Source organism: Phalacrocorax aristotelis, chromosome 20, assembly GCF_949628215.1.
Source record: "Phalacrocorax aristotelis chromosome 20, bGulAri2.1, whole genome shotgun sequence".
Lineage (NCBI taxonomy): Eukaryota > Metazoa > Chordata > Aves > Suliformes > Phalacrocoracidae > Phalacrocorax > Phalacrocorax aristotelis.
In genome coordinates, this window is record NC_134295.1 from 4676800 (window position 1) to 4699292 (window position 22493).

The 22493-nt window shown below is 43.7% G+C and overlaps 1 protein-coding gene across 2 annotated transcripts in view; it reads right to left on the reverse strand.

Moving 5' to 3' along the window:
• Positions 1 to 22493, reverse strand: part of MAN1C1 (mannosidase alpha class 1C member 1) — a 67772-nt gene that overhangs the window by 28671 nt on the left and 16608 nt on the right. For both annotated transcript variants that reach the window (XM_075114462.1, XM_075114463.1), the window contains exon 2: positions 17405 to 17501. In XM_075114462.1, the coding sequence (XP_074970563.1) occupies positions 17405 to 17501 (97 nt within the window). The remainder of the gene's footprint in view (positions 1 to 17404; positions 17502 to 22493) is intronic.

Here is a 22493-nt window from a genome sequence, read left to right on the forward strand (position 1 = left end):
ACCACCTGCCATACATGTAAGTGCTAATTAAGGCTTGAAAAGCACTGCAAAGCACCAAGCAGGGACTAAGTATAACTGTGGTAACAGTCACAACTGCTGTTGCATCTGTGAACTTCCTTTTAGCTACCCATTATCTGCAAATCAAACCCACCAATTTAGGCAGAAGCAGGCCAATCAAACACACCAGTGTCAGGTACACAACAGAAACCACATGTTTGCTCATTAGTAGAGCAGTAAGAGTTTACATCTGACTTGCTGAAGCTTTCCTAAGCCACCAGTTCCACATGTGAAATTCAACTGATGCAAACACTTTGCACTTGCTCACATTTACAACCCAGGTTTGCTTGGGAAGAATAAGGGATGGCCACAGGTTGTACCAGGCTAGAACATTGATCCAGGCATTGCTCACACAGCACAGTTGAGCTCCCGTTAGAAAGGGCCCAGAGGACAGGATTACATTCTTTAGGAAGTAACATCATCATCTGAGAAAAAGACATAGCCTTCACACCAAAATAATTTCTTTTATCGGGAGACTGTGACATTATCCTGGGTTTAGCTCTTCTTCAGTCTCTGTGGGAGCTACACAGAACAGAAGACAGTCACATCAGAGAAAGCCACAACTTTTCATACGGCTTCTTGCAGCCAAGGTCAAAACCTTCAGCTTGAAAGAACCCCTGCCTCCACCCTCTGCACCCTGCAGGCAGACAATAGCAACCTGAGATGCACAGGACTGGGTAGATTTCTCTTAACAGCAACTACATGACTGAGGAGTGACCAGGGACTGAAGGAAAGGACAAAAATTAGGAAAGGAAAGGGAAGAAGAACAGAAGCAGACTATGAAGAAAGAAAAATGAAAACCAAAGAGACTGCAGAGCACTTCCAAGAGCATCCAGGATATTTTCAATGCATCCCCTTGGCACCAGAAAATAGATTGTGTTTTTTGCTGTGCTCAGAAAATGGTTTGTCTTCCCCTGCTCTGCTCCTGCTCTAGCAGTTCAAACTGCAAAAGTGTTGCCCATAACCAAGGAAATCTATCAGCCTTCTGGGCCGTGGAGCCTGAGCCTCGTGCCGTCTTTTCAGCCTATCCAGCTGCTGTCGAAACAAAGCCCCATCACACTCCTTCCAGTGGGAACAGGGCCTGGGGTCTGTCAGCTGCTCTAATAAGGTGTCAGTGACTCACTGACAAGAGAAGAGACAATAGTTAGGCAACAGTGACTCACTGGTAACAAAGCACGATTCATTTACCTTCATCCTACTTCAGAGGGTTTATATTAAGTAGGATGCAGAATAGCAGGCCCAAAGAGAAGCGACAGCCAGCAGAGCAGGTTGCATTTCAGGTCCCCTCTCCAGAATCTCACAAAACACCCTTGCATGCTCTCTATACCAGCTCACACAGCTGAGCCAAGCCCTCGCTCTTCTGGCTTTTCTAGCTCCATTCCTACAAAGCCCAACCAGCTCTCCTGCCTGATGGGTACCACTTTTCAGGATCAAAGAGTACCTGTTTGTCAAAATCAATTTTGTGGATTTTTTTAATTTGTTGTTGTTGTTTCTTCTTTATTTTGTTGTCTTTTGGTGGGAAGTTACTCAGGCTCTAGGAAGAAATTTTGGCCAAAATGAAATACCTCCTTGGGGTGAGGTATTTACAGGCTGTTCAAGTCCTTTTACTACCAGACTTAGCACACAGACCCACACCTGCTTCTCTCAATGGCTAAACAAGTGGCCTAACCCCAGGACATACATATTCACAACCTCCGTAGCTCAGCAAATGTTTGATTTTCTAGACAAAGTGGAGCAGCTGTGATGGGAGGGACAGCGGGTCGCCTTCCCTCACTCCCCTCTTCCCAAAATAGCCAACTTGGAGTATCACAGGCCAGATACGAGACTTGAAGGGCTCCCAGCTGCAAGTCTGTCCCTTGAGAGTCTTTAGAAAAGCTGTCAAAGTGATGCTTCAGCAAATGAGTAGCTAAGAGTGGGGTCTTTAATAGCCCTCTTCCTCAGGAAGGAGAAATGCCTTTTACCAATGGCTTTGCCTGACTCCCACAGCCACTCTGTGTCTGGGGAGCCACTAAACACGATGGCTTGCAGGTGTGTGATCTAAAGGGTGGCTTTGCAGCAGGGCAGCCAAAATGGCACATACATCACATGCAACGAGGCAATCTCCCTGTCTCAATTCTCACCAGCTTTGCTATCTAAGTGCAAGGAATATTGATGAATTTAGTGTGTGCCTAGATGCACCGCCTTTGCGATGCTGGAAATGGTGCAAGGATGCCCAAGCAGCAGGAGACAGAAGTATCCTCACCAGTTTTTCAATACTATCTCTCTGATGTCAGGGCTTAGCTCAAATAAAAATCTCTGTGCCATATCACCTGCGTTTAAGAGCCACGTACCCCTGCTGTTGCTATTACGCTGCTGCTATGAATTGTCTGTCACAGAGATGGATGGAAGCCCAAACTAACCTCACCAACACACCTATTCAGCAGGCAGTGCCAGAGCACTAGAGCAAGCAAAGAGGTTAAAGAATATTGTCTCTAATGTCACGGAGACTAAGGCCCAGGGGACCCCGTCCTGCCATTTGGCAAACAATCCTTTATGAAGTTTCTCAGTGAACAGAAACAGAATCCTTCATTTTCAACAAAGCCATTTAAAGAAATCTGTATGGTAATGCATTGTGCCAATGATTAACACGAACAGCACAAGTCATTAGGAAGCTATCATACTCAATCTTGCATATAGCAGGACTGTTTAAATGCTACAGAACGGAGAGTTTCAAATAGCTTTTTGCTAACTTTAATAAACAAGTTTACAACTGAAAGGCGAGAACGAAAGGGGGAGGAATTCAGATCAGCGCAATGTAAACCTAGATCAAAAATGAAAGGTCTTGACTCCCACTGTTCTTATGTCAAATCATATTTGTCAAAACAAAAATTAGTGCTGAAATCTTGTTTGGAATAAAAATTAGGATGCAGTTTCTATGAAACACGATGAACTTGTTAACTGTTGAGGCACAAAAGACTCCAGTTGTTACTGGTTATTTATCTTCACCTCTTGGGGTGCAGGTGACGCAGGGCAAAACAAGAACTGAAAACACTGAGGTCCCTTCTTCTGGTTATGCTGGTACTGAGGGCTTCAAAGGATTGAACTGGCTTTGATTAAAATCAGTGCCTTGTTAAAACAGGAGTTTGAAAAGCGACCATCGCCGAGTGCTGCTTTTCTTGTTCTTTTGCTCATTGATGGTGCTTGGAGACCAGACTGATCTTTTGACATTTATCCAGAGATTTGCGCGAGAAGCCTGGGAGCTGGCTGAGACCGCGTCACCAGACAGCTTCTGGGTGGTGGCACGCTGTCGAATTCTGGGGGAAATCTACACAGAGACTTTCACACAGCTCAGGATTATCTTGGCAACAAAGTAAACTGTGAAAGTCACTGCACAGTTTCTTCAAAAATCTGCATCGAGGATTTGCCAGTCCTCTCTGCAGAGTACTCTGGGTCAGGCAGAACAAGTGGCTGGCAGCCTGGAACTCTAGCGATAGGATCTGGGTTTAGGCCAGAGCTCCTTGCCTGCTCTGGGCCTTAGTTTCTTCTGCCAGCAAAAAAAAGCAGGAGGCATTTTCCTCCAAGTTTAAAAAAGAAAAAGAGGTTAAATAAAGATAACATGCTGGTTAGAGAAATAAAAAGATTTAAAAGTCCACATTCAGGGAAAGTGATGCAGCGTGCTGACCCAAGTTTTAGCCTGTTCTACTCAGTACCAGTTACAGCAAGACAAGAAACAAGAATCAATAGACAGCAAGGCACACGCTAGCCCTCAGACACTAAGGAAACAGCCCCTTGTGTACCAGCCTGTTCCCCAGTCAGCTGCTGTCTCACCACCTCTGTTGATCACATTAGTTTATCCACCATCATCTGACCTGTCATTTCTGTCTCTGCTCATCCTAAGCACCTTGCACTAGTCATTCATCTTCCCCTGGAATGGCATTGCTGGCCAGGCAAAAACACTCCCAGCAGTTTATTTTTTAACTTTTCCTTTCATAATTGTCCTCTGGCACAGGAACCTTGCACTAGGTATCAGTACTGGAAGACACAATCCAGTTCCAGAAGATAGATATTCTCAAGTAGAAAGACAATCTGCTCACATTACAAGTAGGATCAAGCCAGTTGCCAGATCTCTAGGACAGGGCTGGTACTATTTGTTCAGCTGACATAAGTCAAACAGAAAATCCAAATGAAACTAGCAAACAGGTTACAGGCCTTGTCAGGAACAAAGAAAGTTTCTCAGTTAAGTCTTCACAATTGTCTCATCACAACCCGGTCCTTCAGCTGCCTGTGAACGGTACCGACGTGCTGCAGATGAAGCCTGCAAAGCCAACACCACCAGACCTGAGTTACAGCCTCACCACTGTGTCTTATTTATTGAGGTTTTTGTCTGTGAACCTGATAGCTGTAACACAGAGTAACTTTATTCCCTTTATTTAAGGTAAACTAAACAAATTACATCTGAGCAACAAGGTAGCAGTAGAGAGAGATAAAGGGGACAAAAAAGTAGTCCAAGAATTAGAAAAGATCTATTTCTTTTCTTATCAGCACATTCTCCTGCAGTCTTGAAAAAAAAAATCCATTAGCTTTTGAGCAACCTCATTTTTCTTTGCTTTCCAAATAAACCACTGCACCTACACTTCAGGGACTTCATCAGAAAACACTTCTTATCCAAGGTTATTTTCCTGTCTTCTTATTATTAATCTTCCTCACTCTCCTCTCCAGATATTGGTCAAAAGGTCACACCCCACATACTCTCCACCCCACGCATGCTCCCTTGACATACAGAGCAGGGGGTGACTAAGCACAAGAGCAGAACCCACCTTACAGAGCCCGTGGCCTCCAGCGGCTCACAGGCAGCTCTGCCGAGCAACACAGCATGGGCAGCGCTGTCCTCTGCTCCCCTGCCAGCCTCAGCCGTGAGCAGCCATTGATGGAGAGTCCTGGGGCAACGTGGCATGGGCAGCGCTGTCCTCTGCTCCCCTGCCAGCCTCAGCCGCGAGCAGCCATCGATGCAGAGTCTTGGGGCAACACAGCATGGGCAGCGCTGTCCTCTGCTCCCCTGCCAGCCTCAGCCGCCAGCAGCCATCGATGCAGAGTCTTGGGGCAACGTGGCATGGGTAGCGCTGTCCTCTGCTCCCCTGCCAGCCTCAGCCGCGAGCAGCCATCGGTGCAGAGTCTTGGGGCAACACGGCATGGGTAGCGCTGTCCTCTGCTCCCCTGCCAGCCTCAGCCGCGAGCAGCCATCGATACAGAGTCTTGGGGCAACACGCTGGGTGCTGCCGTAGCTCCCAGCTCACTAACAGTACTACTTCTTCTTGGCTTCAGATTCTGCCACTCCCTGGCACTTGTCCTGCCCTGCAGCAGGTCAGCACTTCAGCAGGGACAACAGACATGGTGGGAGACTGTGCCAAGCCTCCACAGATCCCAACAAACCCACCTCCATCACCCCAAGACACAAACCACCCTTAATTTCCATTTATGTTGACATGCCACACCTGATGTCTTCCACTTCATGATTCCTGAAAGATTTAGCTCTAGCAGCTGACAGAGCGATGACCCTGCTTTGTAGGCTACCAACTGGCTACTAATCTCTTCAACTATCAGTTAAGCAATCTGAGAGATGCTAATTGTTTTTGCAAGTCCTGAAAGAAATACTTATAGATCCATCAGAAACGTATGCATTTTACTAGACACAGGGCACAACTCAAGACAATGCCGAGGCTACTGCCACTCTATAAGCTTCGTATCTAAATTAGCTCAAAACCTAGTCCTGTGCACTGTAGGGTGGATAACATCACACTTGCCCCAATTAATGAAAGGTCAAAGTGCTGATCATTCCCTGAAAAGATGCTTAGAAACAGGAGAGCAACTAATCCTGGAGGACATGGCTTGGAAAAAGCAGAGCCCATGGTACAAAGAGACTAAAAGGTAACACCATCTTGAAAGAGCCAGCTGCCAAACAAGGATGACCCACCTCCCACCTAAAGTCAAGAAATTTTGAAGACTGGCATTATGGAGATCGCCCAAACATCTGTCCCACAAGACAGCTCAGTCTGGTTTTCATTGTCGGCAGGAACGATCTTCCAGTTCACGGGAAGTGATAATGAATCACAGTTCCACCTGCACTGCACAATGGGTGTCAGCATATGTGCTGCACAGTTTTGAGGTAAATCTGGCATCACAGAGAAGCATCTTGAAGTGTTGGCTTTTAGGTTGCTATGATCAAATTTAATACAGAATGTGTTCCAGCTGGGGAAGAAATAGCTTTTTTAGATTACAAACCACTCATGTTTTTCAAATATCAATTTCCCCTGAAGAATTAAGTCTATCATTCAAACTGAACTAGCAGTGGCAGCTCTCCCCTGAAACAAGTGATGGGTGAGAGAAAGAAAAAGAGAGCTCATGTTGTTTTAGGAATGTGGCAAAGTAGACTGTGTCTGGAGGAGATCAGGCTGGTGGGAACAAATCAGCAATATTCTTATTATGCACTGGAAAAAGAAAAGAAAGGTGTTCAGCATAAAAATTAATTGCTTGTCACAGTAACAGCCCTTCAGATAGTTACTTCCTTCAGTGGAAGGGAAGAGAAGATAGATGATAAGCACCTATTGCCAACTGCCTCTTAAGTATTTAATACTTGGCAGCAGCTCTCCAGTTTAATCCTCTTTTCCCCAGTTTCTCCAACCATCTTTCGTCATCCAGCGATCCTCCAACAACAGGCACTGTCCCATCACTGCATGACTGCAAACCTCCTGGAGCTCAAATCAAACTCCTTCTATTTGAAAGTGTCACAGGGCAGGAAGCGGTGTGACTGAGCCCCAGGAACACAATCCTGGATATGGGAGAGATACTGCAAATCCACCTTCCACGTGTATCCAATCCGTTTCCCATGACGCACAGATTCTATTGCAAGCAGACTACGTTGGCTACGGAGAGCTCAGCAGAAAATTGAAAGCAATAATCGTTCAAATGCTCCTTTGGGAAATAGATTTTCTCCTTTGTTTGGGCAACAAAGCTCAGATGTCAGTGAAGCACAGGTGATTACTTCTGGCAAAGACAGGTAATTTGACAAGCAAGGAGTAATTCTGGGAGGAACAGTTCACGAGGGTTAAGCAGAAGACAACAGCAGCAATACTTGTGGGGCAAAATACTGCTGGTCTCTCCTCTTCTGGATGTTTGAAATTAATTTTAGACTAGTTAAAGGTAATCTGATTATATACTATTTATTGCTTCTTCACATACCTCCTTGAGGACTTGCATCATTTAACGTGAGGGGTCCCAACAGGCCTATTAAAACAAACACACACGTCCTACCTGCAACTATTATCCATGGACTCTGAGAGATATAGGTGGCTGTTAATGAGCAGAGACTGCTAATTCATCTTAGAATTCAAAGGAGAGATGCTTCGTTAAAATAATCAGGAAGAAGGTGCCCTTCTGTCTCTCAAACACACTTTCCAAAAAGTGGCTGCGGCAGATGTGTTGTGACAGCACAGGAGAGAGATGCAGCTTGTAACTCTAGACGGCATTTTTCCTTCAGCAGATAAGATACGCTCTGGAGGGGCTTTGCAGAACAGACAGTGCATTCTAGTTTGGGTTATAAAACCACGTCAGGGATGAGCAGTTTTATCTATAGTCCAGACAAGCAAACATCACCTCCCATAGTGTGTTCACAGAAATGATCTCGTCCTTAACACAGGCCCAGGTGTGAGAGCAGAATTCAGAGATACAGAAATGAAACTGCTCTTTGCCTCAAAAGAAAGCGAATAGGATTAATTACGCTGTTCTGTATGCAACAGAATAGGAGGTGCTGGGCCTGGATACCTGCTATATATTCAGATACTGCTAAGCACTCCAGTTACTGCTCATGAACTGAGCTAAGGTCCCTAATAATCAATGATGAAAGAATCTAAATACATTTTATTTGTGAATGCAATGGGTCAGGGGGATGCAAATGGTCCATTACCACATCTCATCTGATGAGCAGGAACATTTTAAGCCATAGTAACTCCGTCACTTGGAACCATCTGTCCGTATTCTTCCTTTTCCCTCCTATATTGTTAAAGTCACACCAAAAAGACCCCAGCTGAAAGACTCCCAAAGCTCTCCAACATGTTGCTTGACAGGATTAGATATCAAATAGTCTTAGCAAATTGGGAAAATAGTCTGAAATAACCAGGATGCAATTCAATAAGGACAAGCAACGTGTTTCACCCTGAGGGAAGAACAACAAACCATGAAGCATAAGAAATAAATGGCTAGACAGCACTCTGCATAAAATGATACCAAGGCTACAGCAGATCCCAAATTCAGCTGAAATCAACAATATTGTGATGCTGCAAAAAGGAGCAAACCCCACCCCCGGATGGATAAATATCATGTGTCACACGCAAGACATGAAAGGCCTCTTGTGCTCCACGCCGCGCTGGCAAAGCCTCAGCCAGGACAGAGTCCACTTCAAGAGATGTTTGGTTGATCTGGAGACTTCAGGGGGCAGCAACAGCACTGAGGAGAAGGCCACAGAACACGACCTACGATTAAAGCTGGAAAGGTCTCGGGTTGCTCAGCCTTGAGGGGAGAAGACTGAAAGGAACTTGGCAACATTTTGCAAAGACACAGAGAGATGCTGCAAAGAATAAGATTGTAAACCTTTCTCCACATCCACAGGGAGAGGCCAAGAAGCCGCAGCTTAACTTAAGGAGAGCAAGGTCAGGCACCAGTATAAGCTTTGAAACTGTAAAGCACTGAAGCAGAATGCCTGTGGTGACTTTCCAACGTGGGGTAGCATAGGGATGGCTTAAGAAGGGAAGGACTAAATGACCTCTCACTGTTCCTTTTTTTATTCTGTGGTTACTCACTAAGATGAATGAGAATTGCAGGTATCGAAAAAGCCTCATGAAGATGCCCCTTGGAGATGCACCAAAGGAATTCTGAGGGAAGGAAGTGCTATGTCAAATACTTTCTGATGGCTCGATTCCCTGCAAACCCCCAAAGCTACCTTAGTGATAGAGTACATCACAGTTACAATTTTGGATGTACACAGAAGTCAGGAAATTAAAAATGCTGGTTCCCACAGCAACCAGGATGCAGCCTGCCAAGAGAGAAGGAATGTTCTAGCCTAGTCAAAAGGTGTTAATGCCTGAAGGCGACTTCCACTTCCAGATGCCTGAAGAAGGCCTTGGTGAAGTCCAAGAAAGCTCTCTGCTCTCATGTATGGGAGAAACTTGATCCTCATTTTCTCCATTCCCGAATTGTCTGCTCTTGCTTGCAGACCACAGCACAGATTTGAGATTGGAAATTCAGGTGCAAGACAGACAAATCAAGGCTGCTGCGAAGGCCATCACCAGGAATGCTGTGATCTTGGCCCATGCTACACTTCGGTATTCACATAATTTGTGCTTTCCCATCCTCCAGCTCTGTGAAGAAATGATATCCCTGTGTAATCATGTATTCAGATAAAAGCACTGTGGTGAGAAATAGGCGTAACTTAGGTGTTCTTAATTGCATGTTTGTATCAGATCAAGAATATTATGGGTATATTGAAATTGGTATGGAAATAACCTCTGCCTTTATAACTTTCTCTTGAAACACCTTCATTTTCCTGCACTGAGTTTTTTCTCCTTTTTTCTTTTGGGAGCTGCATATAAAGTGTGTTAGGGTATGGTAGATTTTTTGAGAATAAAACATCAGAAGAAGGATGAACAATTTTACTAAGTCCAAAAAAATCCTCCCTGTTTTTCACACTGATGCCTCAAGCAAAGGCTAAGGGATTTTCTTGAACTTCCAAAAAATTCTCTCTAGAGACAGGAAGAATCCTGAGAGGCTAAAAGAGAGTATTTTTTAAAAGTACAAAGGTCTTCAAATGACAAATGCCTACCACACAATATTCTGAACACATAGATGCAACCTTCAAACCAGTGACAAATCTGAAAGTTGACATCCTATGGGATGACGTTAAACCTACTGATTAAGTGAGATAAGAGACTTCTCTCATCCCAAAAGGCAGCAGAGATGAGAAAAAAAAAAGTGGAAACAAGTACCTGGAGAAATTATAGAAAAGGAAATTCTGTAGCAGGAGCTGTTTGAAATGTGATCTGAAGGCAAATTGAAAAATGTCAAAATCTAACACTAATCTAGATGAATATCCAATGAGATACATAATGAAGGTGGCAAGAAACTTCAGCAGTAGCACAAAGAAAGATATGATAAAGCAGTTAAGTTCTAAACGTGATATCTAACACAGCAAAGCCAGTTCTGAACCTACCTAATCTCTTCAGAAGTTTCAAGAGTGGAAAAGGAGCGAATTAAAAACAAAGAAGATAAGTGGGGTTTTTGCTACAGCGTTTATAGCTACCCATCTCCTCTGAATAAACAAGGCAAAGCTAAATACAGGGGATAAAGATAAGAAAAATCAGAAGTCTCAAGATATTTCCAACATAAAAAGGCATGGCTAAAAGCACATCTTTTAAATATTCTTAACTTGCTCTGCTTTTTTACGTAGTTTCTGGTAGTGCTTGTCAGCAGGTGGGTTTGCGTCCACAGGAGATTACGTAAAGCACCTGATTGCAAATGATGGTGAGAACACAGACGTCCCTCAGCATTTCCGACCAAAGCAGAGGTATCTGTATAATCAGGAGCTTCAAGTCTGCTATTCCACCCGTATACTCTGTGTTATTATCAAGTTGACACAGAGGGGTGCCATTAAGATCCTTGGAGTGGATGCTGGATGTTAGTTCAAACCAGTTGGAAGTGCCAAACTTCCAGCTCAGCTTTTGCTGTGGAGTTGCCACCAACGCCTCTGTAATCCAGAGAAGAATCAGTGAGCAGTCCAACTACACCCACTCTCAGTTGGCTGCCTTTTAATCACACGCTCAATATCTCTGAAGATTAGACAATTATTTCCGCATAATTAGTGTCCGGAATGAGGCACAAACAACATCCATAATGGGGTGATTAAAAAAATAAAAAAGAAGAAAAAAGCTTAAAGATAAGCTTACTGTATTTTGAAATACAGCCCCCAGAGTCTGAAAAAAGGGGAACAAAAAAAAAAATAGTTACAGCCTGGATCGTTCCCCTGTCTACATGGTAATGTGGCCGCTCATGCGTGGCTGGCTTCCTCCACACCAGTGCACGTTCTACTCCTCAGCATCTCGAAAAGAGGTCCCAAAGAACACTCTCTAGTCACAACATCTCAACACAATTTTCTTCCTTTTTCTGCTTTCATTTGCTACTTTAATGGCTGTTTTTCCTTTTTTTCTTTTTGTTTCTTTCTCCTCCGTTTTGCTGTGCAAAGCAGTTCTGACAAATCCCAACACACTCTCCTACTTTTAGGCCTCATTAAACTCAAAACTCTGTTCAGGGTCAATGGAAAGTTCATGAAACTCATGAGGAAGCCTGGGATGATTAATGGTTTTACACTGAGATAATGTGAAGTTTGCCCGGTTTCCTGCTAAAGACAGGCCCAGTCCAAACCCTTGCTGTCCAATCTTCGCAGCTGTCCTCCAGTCTAAAGGGCTGAACACAGAGAGACACTGCAGCATGCATCTGTGCTTTGCAACGCAGGCCAAGGCTGCTCTCCACTGAATTTTCTGAGTTTGATTTTGGTTTCCTATGATGTAAATCTCAGCTGAGGGGAGATGAATCTATCTGGTTCAAATCACATTTTTTTCAAGAATTGCTGCCACAGAGGAGCTGACCAGGTCTAGCTCAGCCCCAGAATATGGGCTTTGATAGCAAAGGTGTTTGAAGGCGGCCCTAGGCCACTGTATGTGACATTAATCGGTTTTTTTTTCTGTTTAAACTTTTAAAATGAGTATTTCAAGCCAACAAGTTACTACCTGTCAGCTGAGCCACCACTGTAATAAGCTTAAATCTCTCTGTGTGAGGTTTAGGGTTCAGTGGAGCCCTGATGTTTGAGCTAATGCTTGAAACAGCACATTTGAAGGAAGCCACCATTCTCAGCATGACCCAAGGAGAGAGCAGAGCGGGAACGGATCTCCTGCAGCTTTAATGACAACCTTGGTGTCTGGAAGGAGTGATCTTTGGCAGGTGGAAAGTGGGGGGGGGGGGCGAAACCCGTAACAGGGATAAATGTCAGCTCTAACATGAATCATACAACCAATCTCCAACGAGTTTGATATTTGGAGGATATCCTGATTCACTGCTTCCTGCTGACAGGAAATAAGTTTGTTGCTACAGATTTCAGTGACAACAAAAGGCAACGTCAGCTCAGAATGCCCTTCCTGAAAATATACTCAACTGGGTCACAGTATACATAAAAAAAGAAAGATGATGATTCCAGGGAGCAACAGCATTCCAGCAACATCTTTATTACAATATATTTTTCTCTTTAAAGAGCCCATGGAGCCAACCCTGCAATGTCATGTGCAACAGGCAGCAGGAATAATCCAGCATACAAATTCAGAGAGCAATTATTATTATTATTTTAAGCACATAAAAGGACACTCTGGGGTTTTGTAATTTTGTGATCACAGGGGAAGAGACTCGTAGGGAGAACAGAAAAGCTGCACCAAGCGATTGCACAATTGGAGGTTACCATTTCTCTTCTGGTACTTAGAATGTTGCTAAATTAGTATTTTCATTCCAACTACCTTTTCCATGTTAAATATTCGTGCATCAACTCCTGTTGCTTCTAATTGAGGTAGGCACATTTCCCGCCTGCTTCATGGTTTCCTACATAAATCACTGATGAAGGAAGCCATTATTTGGAAAATGTTTGGCTCAACAGGCAAGACTGAATGGTTGAAGTGACTAACTCTGGGACGTGGAGCCTTTTGTGTCCAGCTGGGCCCAGCACCTGAGGTGGCAAACAAAGAGCACTCTAGCTGCTGTCAGAAGTTCCTGTCAAAGCAGCTCGGGGGTGTAAGACCAGTAGAGACATGTTATTTGAATCTCCGTCCGGATCAGACACTGGGCAGGTCATGGTGTCACAGAAAGTCCGGTAGGATTGCACTGCATTTGCCAGGGAAAAAAAAACCTGAAGGTTTCTGAATCTCAGGACAATCAACTCGGTACCTTCTAGAGGCCTCTCTGTATATATTCATGTGGGCACTACTTTTCTTCCCCAGCCACTTCAGACCCTTGTTTTTTATCCTGGAGAGCCAAAATAGCAATATTTCCAGGCAACTGAGACCAATGACCTCCTGTCTTCAAAACAAACTGTCAGGACAGTTCAGGCCAAAGTCTGAGCTGAGTACACAAACACAGCCTAAGCAGCCACTGCTTTTCCAAGAACCATTACCCAGCCTGTGCAGATAGCCCTGTGTACTCTGTCACCAAGCAATCAAACGTGGAACAACATGAAGGGCCCTACACGAGGACGAACTCTAAACGCCTTGTATCTTTCAGATCCAGCTGCTGTCAGATCTTTGCCATCCAGTTCTGGTGACCTGGCTGTGTCCTAGATGAGACAGTTGTCACATGGATTCACGTCAGATAAAGCTACAGAGCCTCAAAATGATACACAAATTCAGCATATGCTGAGAGAAGCGATGGCTGTGACACAGTAATTCATAATTTCAGGTGTGATTTCAAGTGGGGAGAGAGGAAAAAAGGGGGGAACCTAGTTAAGGATTGCTATTTTTATACTAAAATTAATATACTAATGTGCAGTTAGGTGGTGAAAAATAACTGCCTAACAGCACAGCAAGGTTCCATATTTACTTGCTGTCACTGATTTCAGAGCAAATTGGCTCAGGTTATAAGTCAAAGAAGGATTCTTCTGCTGCCAGCACTGCACACTTCAAGAGGTATCTGAAAATCAGGCTTCTTACCTTATCATTGTTAAAAGACTGTGCAATCAAAATGTAACTGACAATTCAGCTGATGCATGAGCAGAAATAGATGCCAGCTCACTCTCCCATAGCTAGAGAAACTCCGTAAAGCTAACGGGATTTTAAAAACATTTTGTCAGAAAAATAAGTGGCTATGACAGACCCAGGGAGCGGGCAGAATAATAATTCAGCTATCTAATGCTGGATATCACAGTGACAGGTGCATTTCAAGTGCTGTGCTACATAATACGGTTGCCCTCTCCAGCAGCCTCACTCCAAGGAATTCAACATGCTTTGCAAACATCAATTAATTTAATGCTCACAACACTGAAGACAGGAACGCTGAGATGCTGGGGTAAGAAGGGTTAAAATAACTAGATCAGCACCAGGAACAGAATAAATACCTGAGGATCTCTAGCCTTCACCCTTAGCCACAAGCCCAGCTGTGCCATTTCTCTTAAATAGTTCTCCTAAACAAGCGTGTTTTGGGCCTCGTTCAAACAGCAGCCAGGTACTCTGTGGGTCGTCTTGAGTTAGCTTAAGTGTGAAGAGAAATTTTGCAAATAATTCTGAAAACCCTGCAGTTGTGCAGTCATTCACACTGGAACCTTGTGGTGCAGGTTTTATTCTGAGAGATCATCCTTCCACCCTAGTAGTGTGCTTTGCCCATTTCCATGGCATTATTTCCAAGGAAATCATCACACATCTGAAATGGCTGCAAATCTAAAACACATTTACCCCACTGGAGGGCATGGGATGAGGTGTTTAGCATGGTGCATCTTATCACAAGCGTCACAGATGAATAAATAATGCTTATAAATGAACCACAGCTAGTGGGTTTAAGGAAAGGGCCTTCAAGTGGCAATGATTATAAATGACAGCAATTGGAAGATTTCCATACAAATATGCTATGTCCAGAACATGGGAGAATTTTGATGAAACTGATGCCCTAGGAATAGGATCAATCACAAGGAACCTAAGACCAAGTCATGAGATAAAAGCCTGACTGAGGGGCAACGCTGCCTTCCAGGGTACGTAGCAGCCTAGCACTTACTTTGGTAGTGGGCAAGTTTGATCTGTGGGTACGAAGAAGTATGGAAACTGTACAGATACTCTCCCAGATGCAAGCTGCCACCTTCCAAGGCAGAGGAGAAAGGAGATTAACTAGAGTGGAGATACAAGAGGTTTTCTGCCTCTGTTTTTCCTGCCATCAGGGCAGGTGTTGGGGAGGGATGCTAGCTCATGGCTGTTAAGAGAAGCAGAAGGTGAATGCTTATTTTGCATTTCTACTTTGATTAGAGAGAATATTTGATAAAGAGCAGGTCCCCTGCTTCCCCCACGGTGAGGCTGCTAAACGGAAGGTTAGGCTACAAGTGAGCATCACATCCACTACAGGAAAATATATCACCCTTCAAGAACTGAATTGTTTCTCATGCACACAAACATACTTGAAAATAGCCCGAAAGAGGTTCCTTCCCTCCCACATGGAAGCAGCTGCAGAGAAATCTCAGCTTAATATTGACACCTCCAGCCTGGAGAGTACCTGATTTGCCTCCATTACATCTGTAGCTTGGAATAAAAAGATGCATGATTTGAGGGGGAATGGGCAACAATGAAGAAGGCAAACAGTGCCCTGTCCTAATTTCTAACAGCCTCTGAAGACAAGAGGGATAGAAGGCTGCAGCAACGGATTGCCTAATGCTACTGTTCTTTACCAGGCATAGTTAAAAGGAGGAAAAGACTGTGAAGAGGCTGAAATGTACCATGTAGCTCCTTTTCTGCAATTGTCTGCAAATCCTTGTGCTCCAAAGCATTTTCCTTGAGAGTGCTCGCAGGCATGCTGCAAACAAGTATAAGTACTGCCAATTGTTTTAGCATGATAAATGCATTTAAAAGCTTTCAATATTTTTGTCTGTTTACAGGCACGCTCCTTGAGGAATTTTGACAAGCTTGCCAGAATGGAAAAGTTGCAAAATGCTTAACTTGGTGCTGAAGTTAACGCAAATTCTCAAGTACAAAACCTGGGTATTCTTGGGGCAGTGAAAGAGGAAGGCAAAGGACAAACAAACCCAAATCACTGCTCCTGCAAAGTGAGACTGGGCAAGAACAGTGGCTGGTCATACACAGCCTGGGCTAGTACAAGGCACGCTTCCAAAATTGCTTCCTCCAGATACCCCAGCAATCGCTAACACAGCTTCCATGCAGCTTACAGTATTGCACAACCAGATGTAATTTAACTCTCTTGGTACTTCTGCAGGAACTAAAGAGACTAGTGCCTCATCTGGGGCAATAAAAGGACTTGATGGTGGCACCACAAGCGGAACACCAAGGTTTCTCCCTGTGCTGTGGCTAAACTAAATGCTAACACTTCCTCTGCCACCTCCATCAGGGCCACCTGCCCTTGCAGTCCAGAGGCCAAACAGGGCTGGCTGCTCTTCAAGGTTTTGGCCGCCCTAGAAGACACACGATGCTATTTCCACATTCAAACCTTCACTTTCACAGACATCTCGCCGCACCTCAAAGCTAATGAGGCCTGTGTAGGAGGCCTCTCCACACAAAGCAGTAACTCTCCACATCTACTGTCTGAAAGATCACACCCATGTCATGTAACTGACATGGAGAAGGACTGGGATGCCTAGAGAGTGCAAAACCAGGAATGGATGTGTTTCTTCATACCATATTAGTCCAATCCCTAAGGAAATAAAGCTCAGATAATTTGCCCACTAAGAACTCTGTTCTACCCTCATTTGGGCAAGGGACTCAGGAGATCATCTCTGCAAAGCAGGGTCCTGTGGAAAGAAGCCGAGAGACAGCAAGTCTTCCCCAAGGAGGGGTGGGAAAGGGCTGCCAAAGCAGATTCTGCTGGTCTTCCTCCATCTCCTGCACCTTCTCACCACGGCGCAACATGTGCAGACAAGGCCAAGTGAGGGCAGAGTAAGCAGAGCAGGGAAACGCTTTGAGCATAAATGAGGAAAGAGACAATTTATATCCCAGAAAGTCAACAAGCATCCCACCAGAACAAGCAGGGGAATAGCACTGAAATTATGTAAGTGGTTCACATAAAAAAAAGGTAATCTGCTAAAGAGTAAAATTATACAAGCCAGTAAGCACATAGTATAAAGAGCCTTTAATATTGATTCACTCACTCAATATTTCATGGAATTCACATCTTGCTCAACAGTGGAGAAATGAGAGAGAAAACGCTCACTTTGGTCAGGTCCTGATGTCTACAGGCTTAGACAAATAGCAGCATTGTCAGGTTTGGACTGATTTCATGTTTTAATAAAGACACTGGTTGGTTTTAGCACTGTTCTCAGACACGTTTGGTGCTAGGTCTGTACTCAGAGGTGATACAGGCTAGGCACTGAGAGATGCCTATAGGAATGAGATTCCCAGCAATGGAATATGAGTAGGTAACCCCTAGGAGCTGTGTTGAAAGTCTCACTTCATAAAAACAGAAAGAGGAAAGAGATCAAAGCTGTTACAGATACCGCACCGCATTGCAGAGAAAGGAACCGACATGGACACATGACCTTTAAAAAAATGCAATGAAATTGCACTAAAATTGATTCAGAACTCACCAAACATGTTACCGATGTGGCCGTTCTTAGTCAGCGGTCGCAGTTCATTTTTTCCAAGTGCATATTGTTTGTAGTTATCCCAAGCGAATTTCATCATCTATAAAAAGAAAAATTGAATGAAAGCGCTTAACAGAACTGGGAGTTTTCCACCCACTGCTAAACCTGGCAACCAATGGCCCATTAATTATGAAATCTTAATTGGCACTGATGAACGGGGCCGCATTCAGCAGTTTGCTAGGTCTCAAACTCATCACTCCCAGTCCAGAGCCTGGGCCTGACACATCTTGTAACTACCACAGTATCCAACACACTGAGAGTCCACTTTTCCCCTGGGCAGTGCAAACCAGGTAGAAATTACCTCCACCTCTGAATTTCTGACCTTTTTCAAGAAGTATCAGTATTTCAGATTGATAATTAAAATGGGCTAAAGCTGTAAGGTCGGAGCTGATATATCCCTAAGTATAGGGATGTTACCCGCTGAGCTTTTGCATTTTTTATGATAGCCATAATGAAACTTGATCAAACTGCTAAACCACCCGCCGTCTGCCCACCTTGCAGCAGCTCCACATACAACTTTGGCAAAGCAGCACCACTGAGGTACAAAATGCACTTAACACTGTGGTGAGTAAAGGAAGAAATTGGTCTTTGTTTAAGGACTGTACAGAAGTTTTCTTTCTATTTAATAACACAATACCTTCATAAAGGAGAAAGGGGACATCCATAACATTTTGATATCTTCCTATCAAAACTCAAAAGTGCTTTCTTAAGAGAGTCCTGCAGATGGGCTGGGTGATTTCTGAGAAACCTCTTCCAACTCAAACAATTCCTTCTGGGACATTTGAACTGTCCTGCCCGGACTCAGCACATTAACCTTTCCCTGAGGACTGCAGGGCAGCAGGTTTGTGCAAGTTCCAACACACACACACACCAGCACAGCTTTTTCTGTCCTCCTGCCCCTTTGGCTCCAGCTGGTAGGAAAAATTAAATCTACAAGTGTCCTCTCTGCAGCTAGGAGAGACTAGGACTTGTCAGCTTCTGAGGAATGCCTTAAATAAAGCTCACTTTTATAATCCGTACAGCCTGGCTCCAAGCAGTTTCAGCCCCAGCATCGCAGTGACCTGGACATTCTTTGATTCAATCCTTGGAAAAAAGTCAGATAACAAAGGGGAAGAAAGCAGCTTCAGAGAATCGACAATATTCTCCACCACCGCTCAGTAAAGATAAGAGTCCTCTAAAATGTTTTACTCAAACAAGATATTTGAGGGAAAACGACAGTTTAAAACAAATCATTCCTCAGAGTGCCCCTGTCCAGTGCCTGCAGCAGCATTTACTGCTCTATTTTGGGATCAGAATATGCAGGTTACTTTGGTCTGAAATTTCTACTGTCTTTTCAGTCCTTACTTTTGTCCTTCCCTCCAGCTGTGTGTTTCACAAACCCAACACTGCAAGCCTCTGGCAGTGTCCTCCTTAATTAGCACACACACTCAAAAAGCCACATCACCAGATTTCTGCCCCCCCTCCCCTTTACTTTTTAAACATCAAGCTTCCAAAGTAAAGTTTCACAGAGCTTGTCATATGGATGAGGATAAACATTTGCTGAACTGATTGATAACATTCAGACCCTAACACCACCAGGAGAAGGAATGTTGGACAAACAAATAAAGTCAACTTGGGTTTTAGAAACTCACTGTGGGATGAATTAGTCACTAGAACGCTCTGCTCCGAGGAGACTAAATAATGATGGGTGGGAGGAGGAAGAAACCCTCCACAAAATTCACTCAAACATGCCTCAATCATATGACTCGGGATGTTCATTTTATTTTCGCTAGATCTCTGGGGTTTTTTTCCTCAGTGGCACCAGTATTCTAAATAGAAAGCTCTAATTGTTCATTAACATAACAGGGCAAATCTTTGAGGAACTCTGGACACTCTGTGACAGTACCGAGCGAAAGCTTTGACGTCTCAGAGCTTGACCCATAAGTTTACTGCAGGAAAGATGGTGTTTCCATAAAGGCAGCTTTCCCACAGTGAGCGACAGGGCTCATGCACCAGAAAGGAAACAGCTAGGCAATCTATTTGGTTCATTTTTCTTCTAAATCAGAGTTGAGGAAGGAGGACCCACCCTTCTGGCACATAGAGAACCTGGACATGGAGAGGATGTGGAAATGACTCTATTTTGTTGCATAAAACTCCTAACGTTGTAATTCTGAATCAGCCTCATTTTAAGCTGAGTATGAAATTTAAAGTTATTTCCTTCCCTCAACTTTTTTAACCCCTCTGTTCCAGAAGGTCTGAAGTTTCTTCTTCAAACCAAGCGAGAAACCCAGGCATCTCTGCTACACTGGTGCAGACAGCTCCCTGGGACCCCGAGTTCGCTGACACCTCCACCACAGGCAAGAAAACTACCCCAGGTCTCCCTTCAACAGCTGCTTATATTCCACAAGGAAAATCTCCTCCTCTCCTCCTGTCTTCTCACACGAGGAGGGACTGCATGAGGCCTGCTGACAGACACCCCAAAGTGACTCACTTTACACAGGGCTCCCAACTGCTATTTGAATAAATACGTTTATTCTTAATTTGCCTATTCAACCATTTAAGCCGCATTTGTCATGGTGTTACAAAAAGTTCCACTACAAAATTATTTCTTGGGCTGTGCTGGCTGCAGTGTCTTAAACTCTCCTTCTCTGTTCTGTCCTGAGCTGATAATCAGGCAGACAGAGGATGGATGAGATTGGATATGCTGCCTCGTCGTACTAAAGGGTTGTCAGTTTTCTTTTACGTGAACAAGATTTTGGTCCCTGCTTTTAAACCCTCTATATTTGGGAGACAAGATGCATAATGTGGTACCCTTTCATGTTCCAAGATCAAACTTTCCTCTCTCTAACGAGGTCCAAAAGCAGCAACTGGAAAAGTTTAAAAGCCAAAAGCATCTGTGCCATTCTGCCCATTCTGGCTTTCTGCAGCTGTCTTTCCAATCCAAATTTAGCAGTACAACTTCTAAACCACTAAAGAGATTCATCAAGTTTCTAAAAGTGGGGACTCCACATTTATATACCATGTGGAGGACTGAGATGGAGCTTTCAGGAGCTTTCTCTGACGGAGGTATTGAACACTGGGTTCAAAGAAAAGGAGATGGAGCTGCGGGGTGCAAAATGGAAATTCTCATAGTGGGGTGTTTAAGTCCGCTTTCTGATGAGATGCCAGGGTTAGAAGTGAATATTTTATGCCATTCTAGTCATGACAGATCACTGTATGTCAGCATTAACATTACGCCATTTTAGATTTGAAAAATGGCACCAGAACCACAAAAATTATGGAAATAGATCCGTAATTTTAGATTTTGTTCTTACCAGTGTGCCATCTGCCATCTAATAGACAATTATCTATTTGGCCATGAAATTCTAATCACCCTGGTTTTCAGCTGATTTATAGCACAGACTTCCAAATCTATAATCCAGTTTGTCAGATTGCTCTGTCTTTTGTATAATGCGTAAGCCACTTTGTTACTTTTGAGAGTTTCAGCTACCCAGCTAGACGATTATATATTCAAATCAACTACAAGTAACTAAACCAAATTCTGAAGACCCACACTGCCACTTCCATCATTCAGCCCATTACCTTTTCTCGTGATTTGCTCCAACCAAACCGAAAAGAGATCGTGCTCTCAAGCTCCTGTGTATTTCATATCGGCAGCCACGTAGAGCCAGCTGCCAAGTGCAAAGCCCTACACCAAGCTGTTTGCTGGTTCAGGGTCTTCGTCTACAACTTTGCAGGTTCACAGCACTGCAGTATTTAGGTCACACAAAACCACTGAGGAACAAGGCTGGGTTAAAACTGCTTTCAGTAAATGTTTAAATTTAATGTATGGAAATATTTTTATTTAGAAGTCAGCTTTATAAATACCCTTCTTTAAAATACTGGCCAAACACTAAGTGTTTGCATCCCTTCAAATACTGAAGCAGGAAATCGTACAAGTATTTAATGTTTACACCGATACCCCGGACTTCTCCATGTGCTAAGCCTAACAAACACACCACAAGAGCACCTACACTGCTACCACAGCTCTGCCCTTTCTCTCATTTCTGTTTGTTCTTGATATGTCTTAACTCAGCAAGAATTCTTACATTTGGGATTAAATATGCCAAATAAGACAATAATAATCACCACTCCAGACTCAGTGAATAGAAGCATCAACAAAGTTGGTAACGCTCCCTCTCCGCACACGCTATGCAACACACTACAGGAGGGCACCACGGCTCCACGGTTCAGCAGCGCTTTTCCGATGCCACCCAGGCTGAAACACGGCAAATATTGAACAGTTGGCATTTACAATTCCTGCCCACATGTTCTGCAGTCTTGATTTGCAGAGTGCCACCACTTTACTGATTTTTAGGGAACCTGAGGTTATGGAAAACCAGATCCTGGTGGAAAGGCAGTTGGGAAGAATTCAGAACAAAAAGGCATTTGGTGAGTTCTGTGATCCAGGTAATGAAGAAACAGGGCTCAGGATAAAAACTTGACCAAGGAAGTTTTCACTCTGAAGGGATGTGCAAATCTGATGTTCTTTAATATATGTAATAACTAAACCACTGAAAATCCCTGGGTTTATGTACTTGCAAAAAGCAGCGAGATGAGAGAAAAAAAAAGAAAAAAAATCCCCCACGTTATCACTTGCCCTCTTTTTGTTACTGGGGAAGATTTCAAAATGCAGAGCATTCCCAAACAGCTATTTGATTAGTTTTATCCATCGAGGCTGGGATAATTAGTAAATGCTTAAAAGATGAAATCTAAATATACCAACCAATCAGCCCCTTTGAAGAACTTCTAAGGAACATTACACAAAGCCATTATCTTCACAAGATAACCACTTTTGTGACTCTTTAGCCTCCCTTCTTCAACTCCCCTTCAAATATTTAGCTATTAAGCTATCTAAGAAATTCCCAGGTTGGGTTTTCAAAAAACCGAAACAAACAACAAAAACAAGAAGAGTGGTGGTGGGTGTAATTTTAAATATTTCTTTCCCTACTGTATTTCTTACTTGGTTTTTCCCATCTCAGATTACCAGACAGGTTTCTCTTCCCTTCTCTGC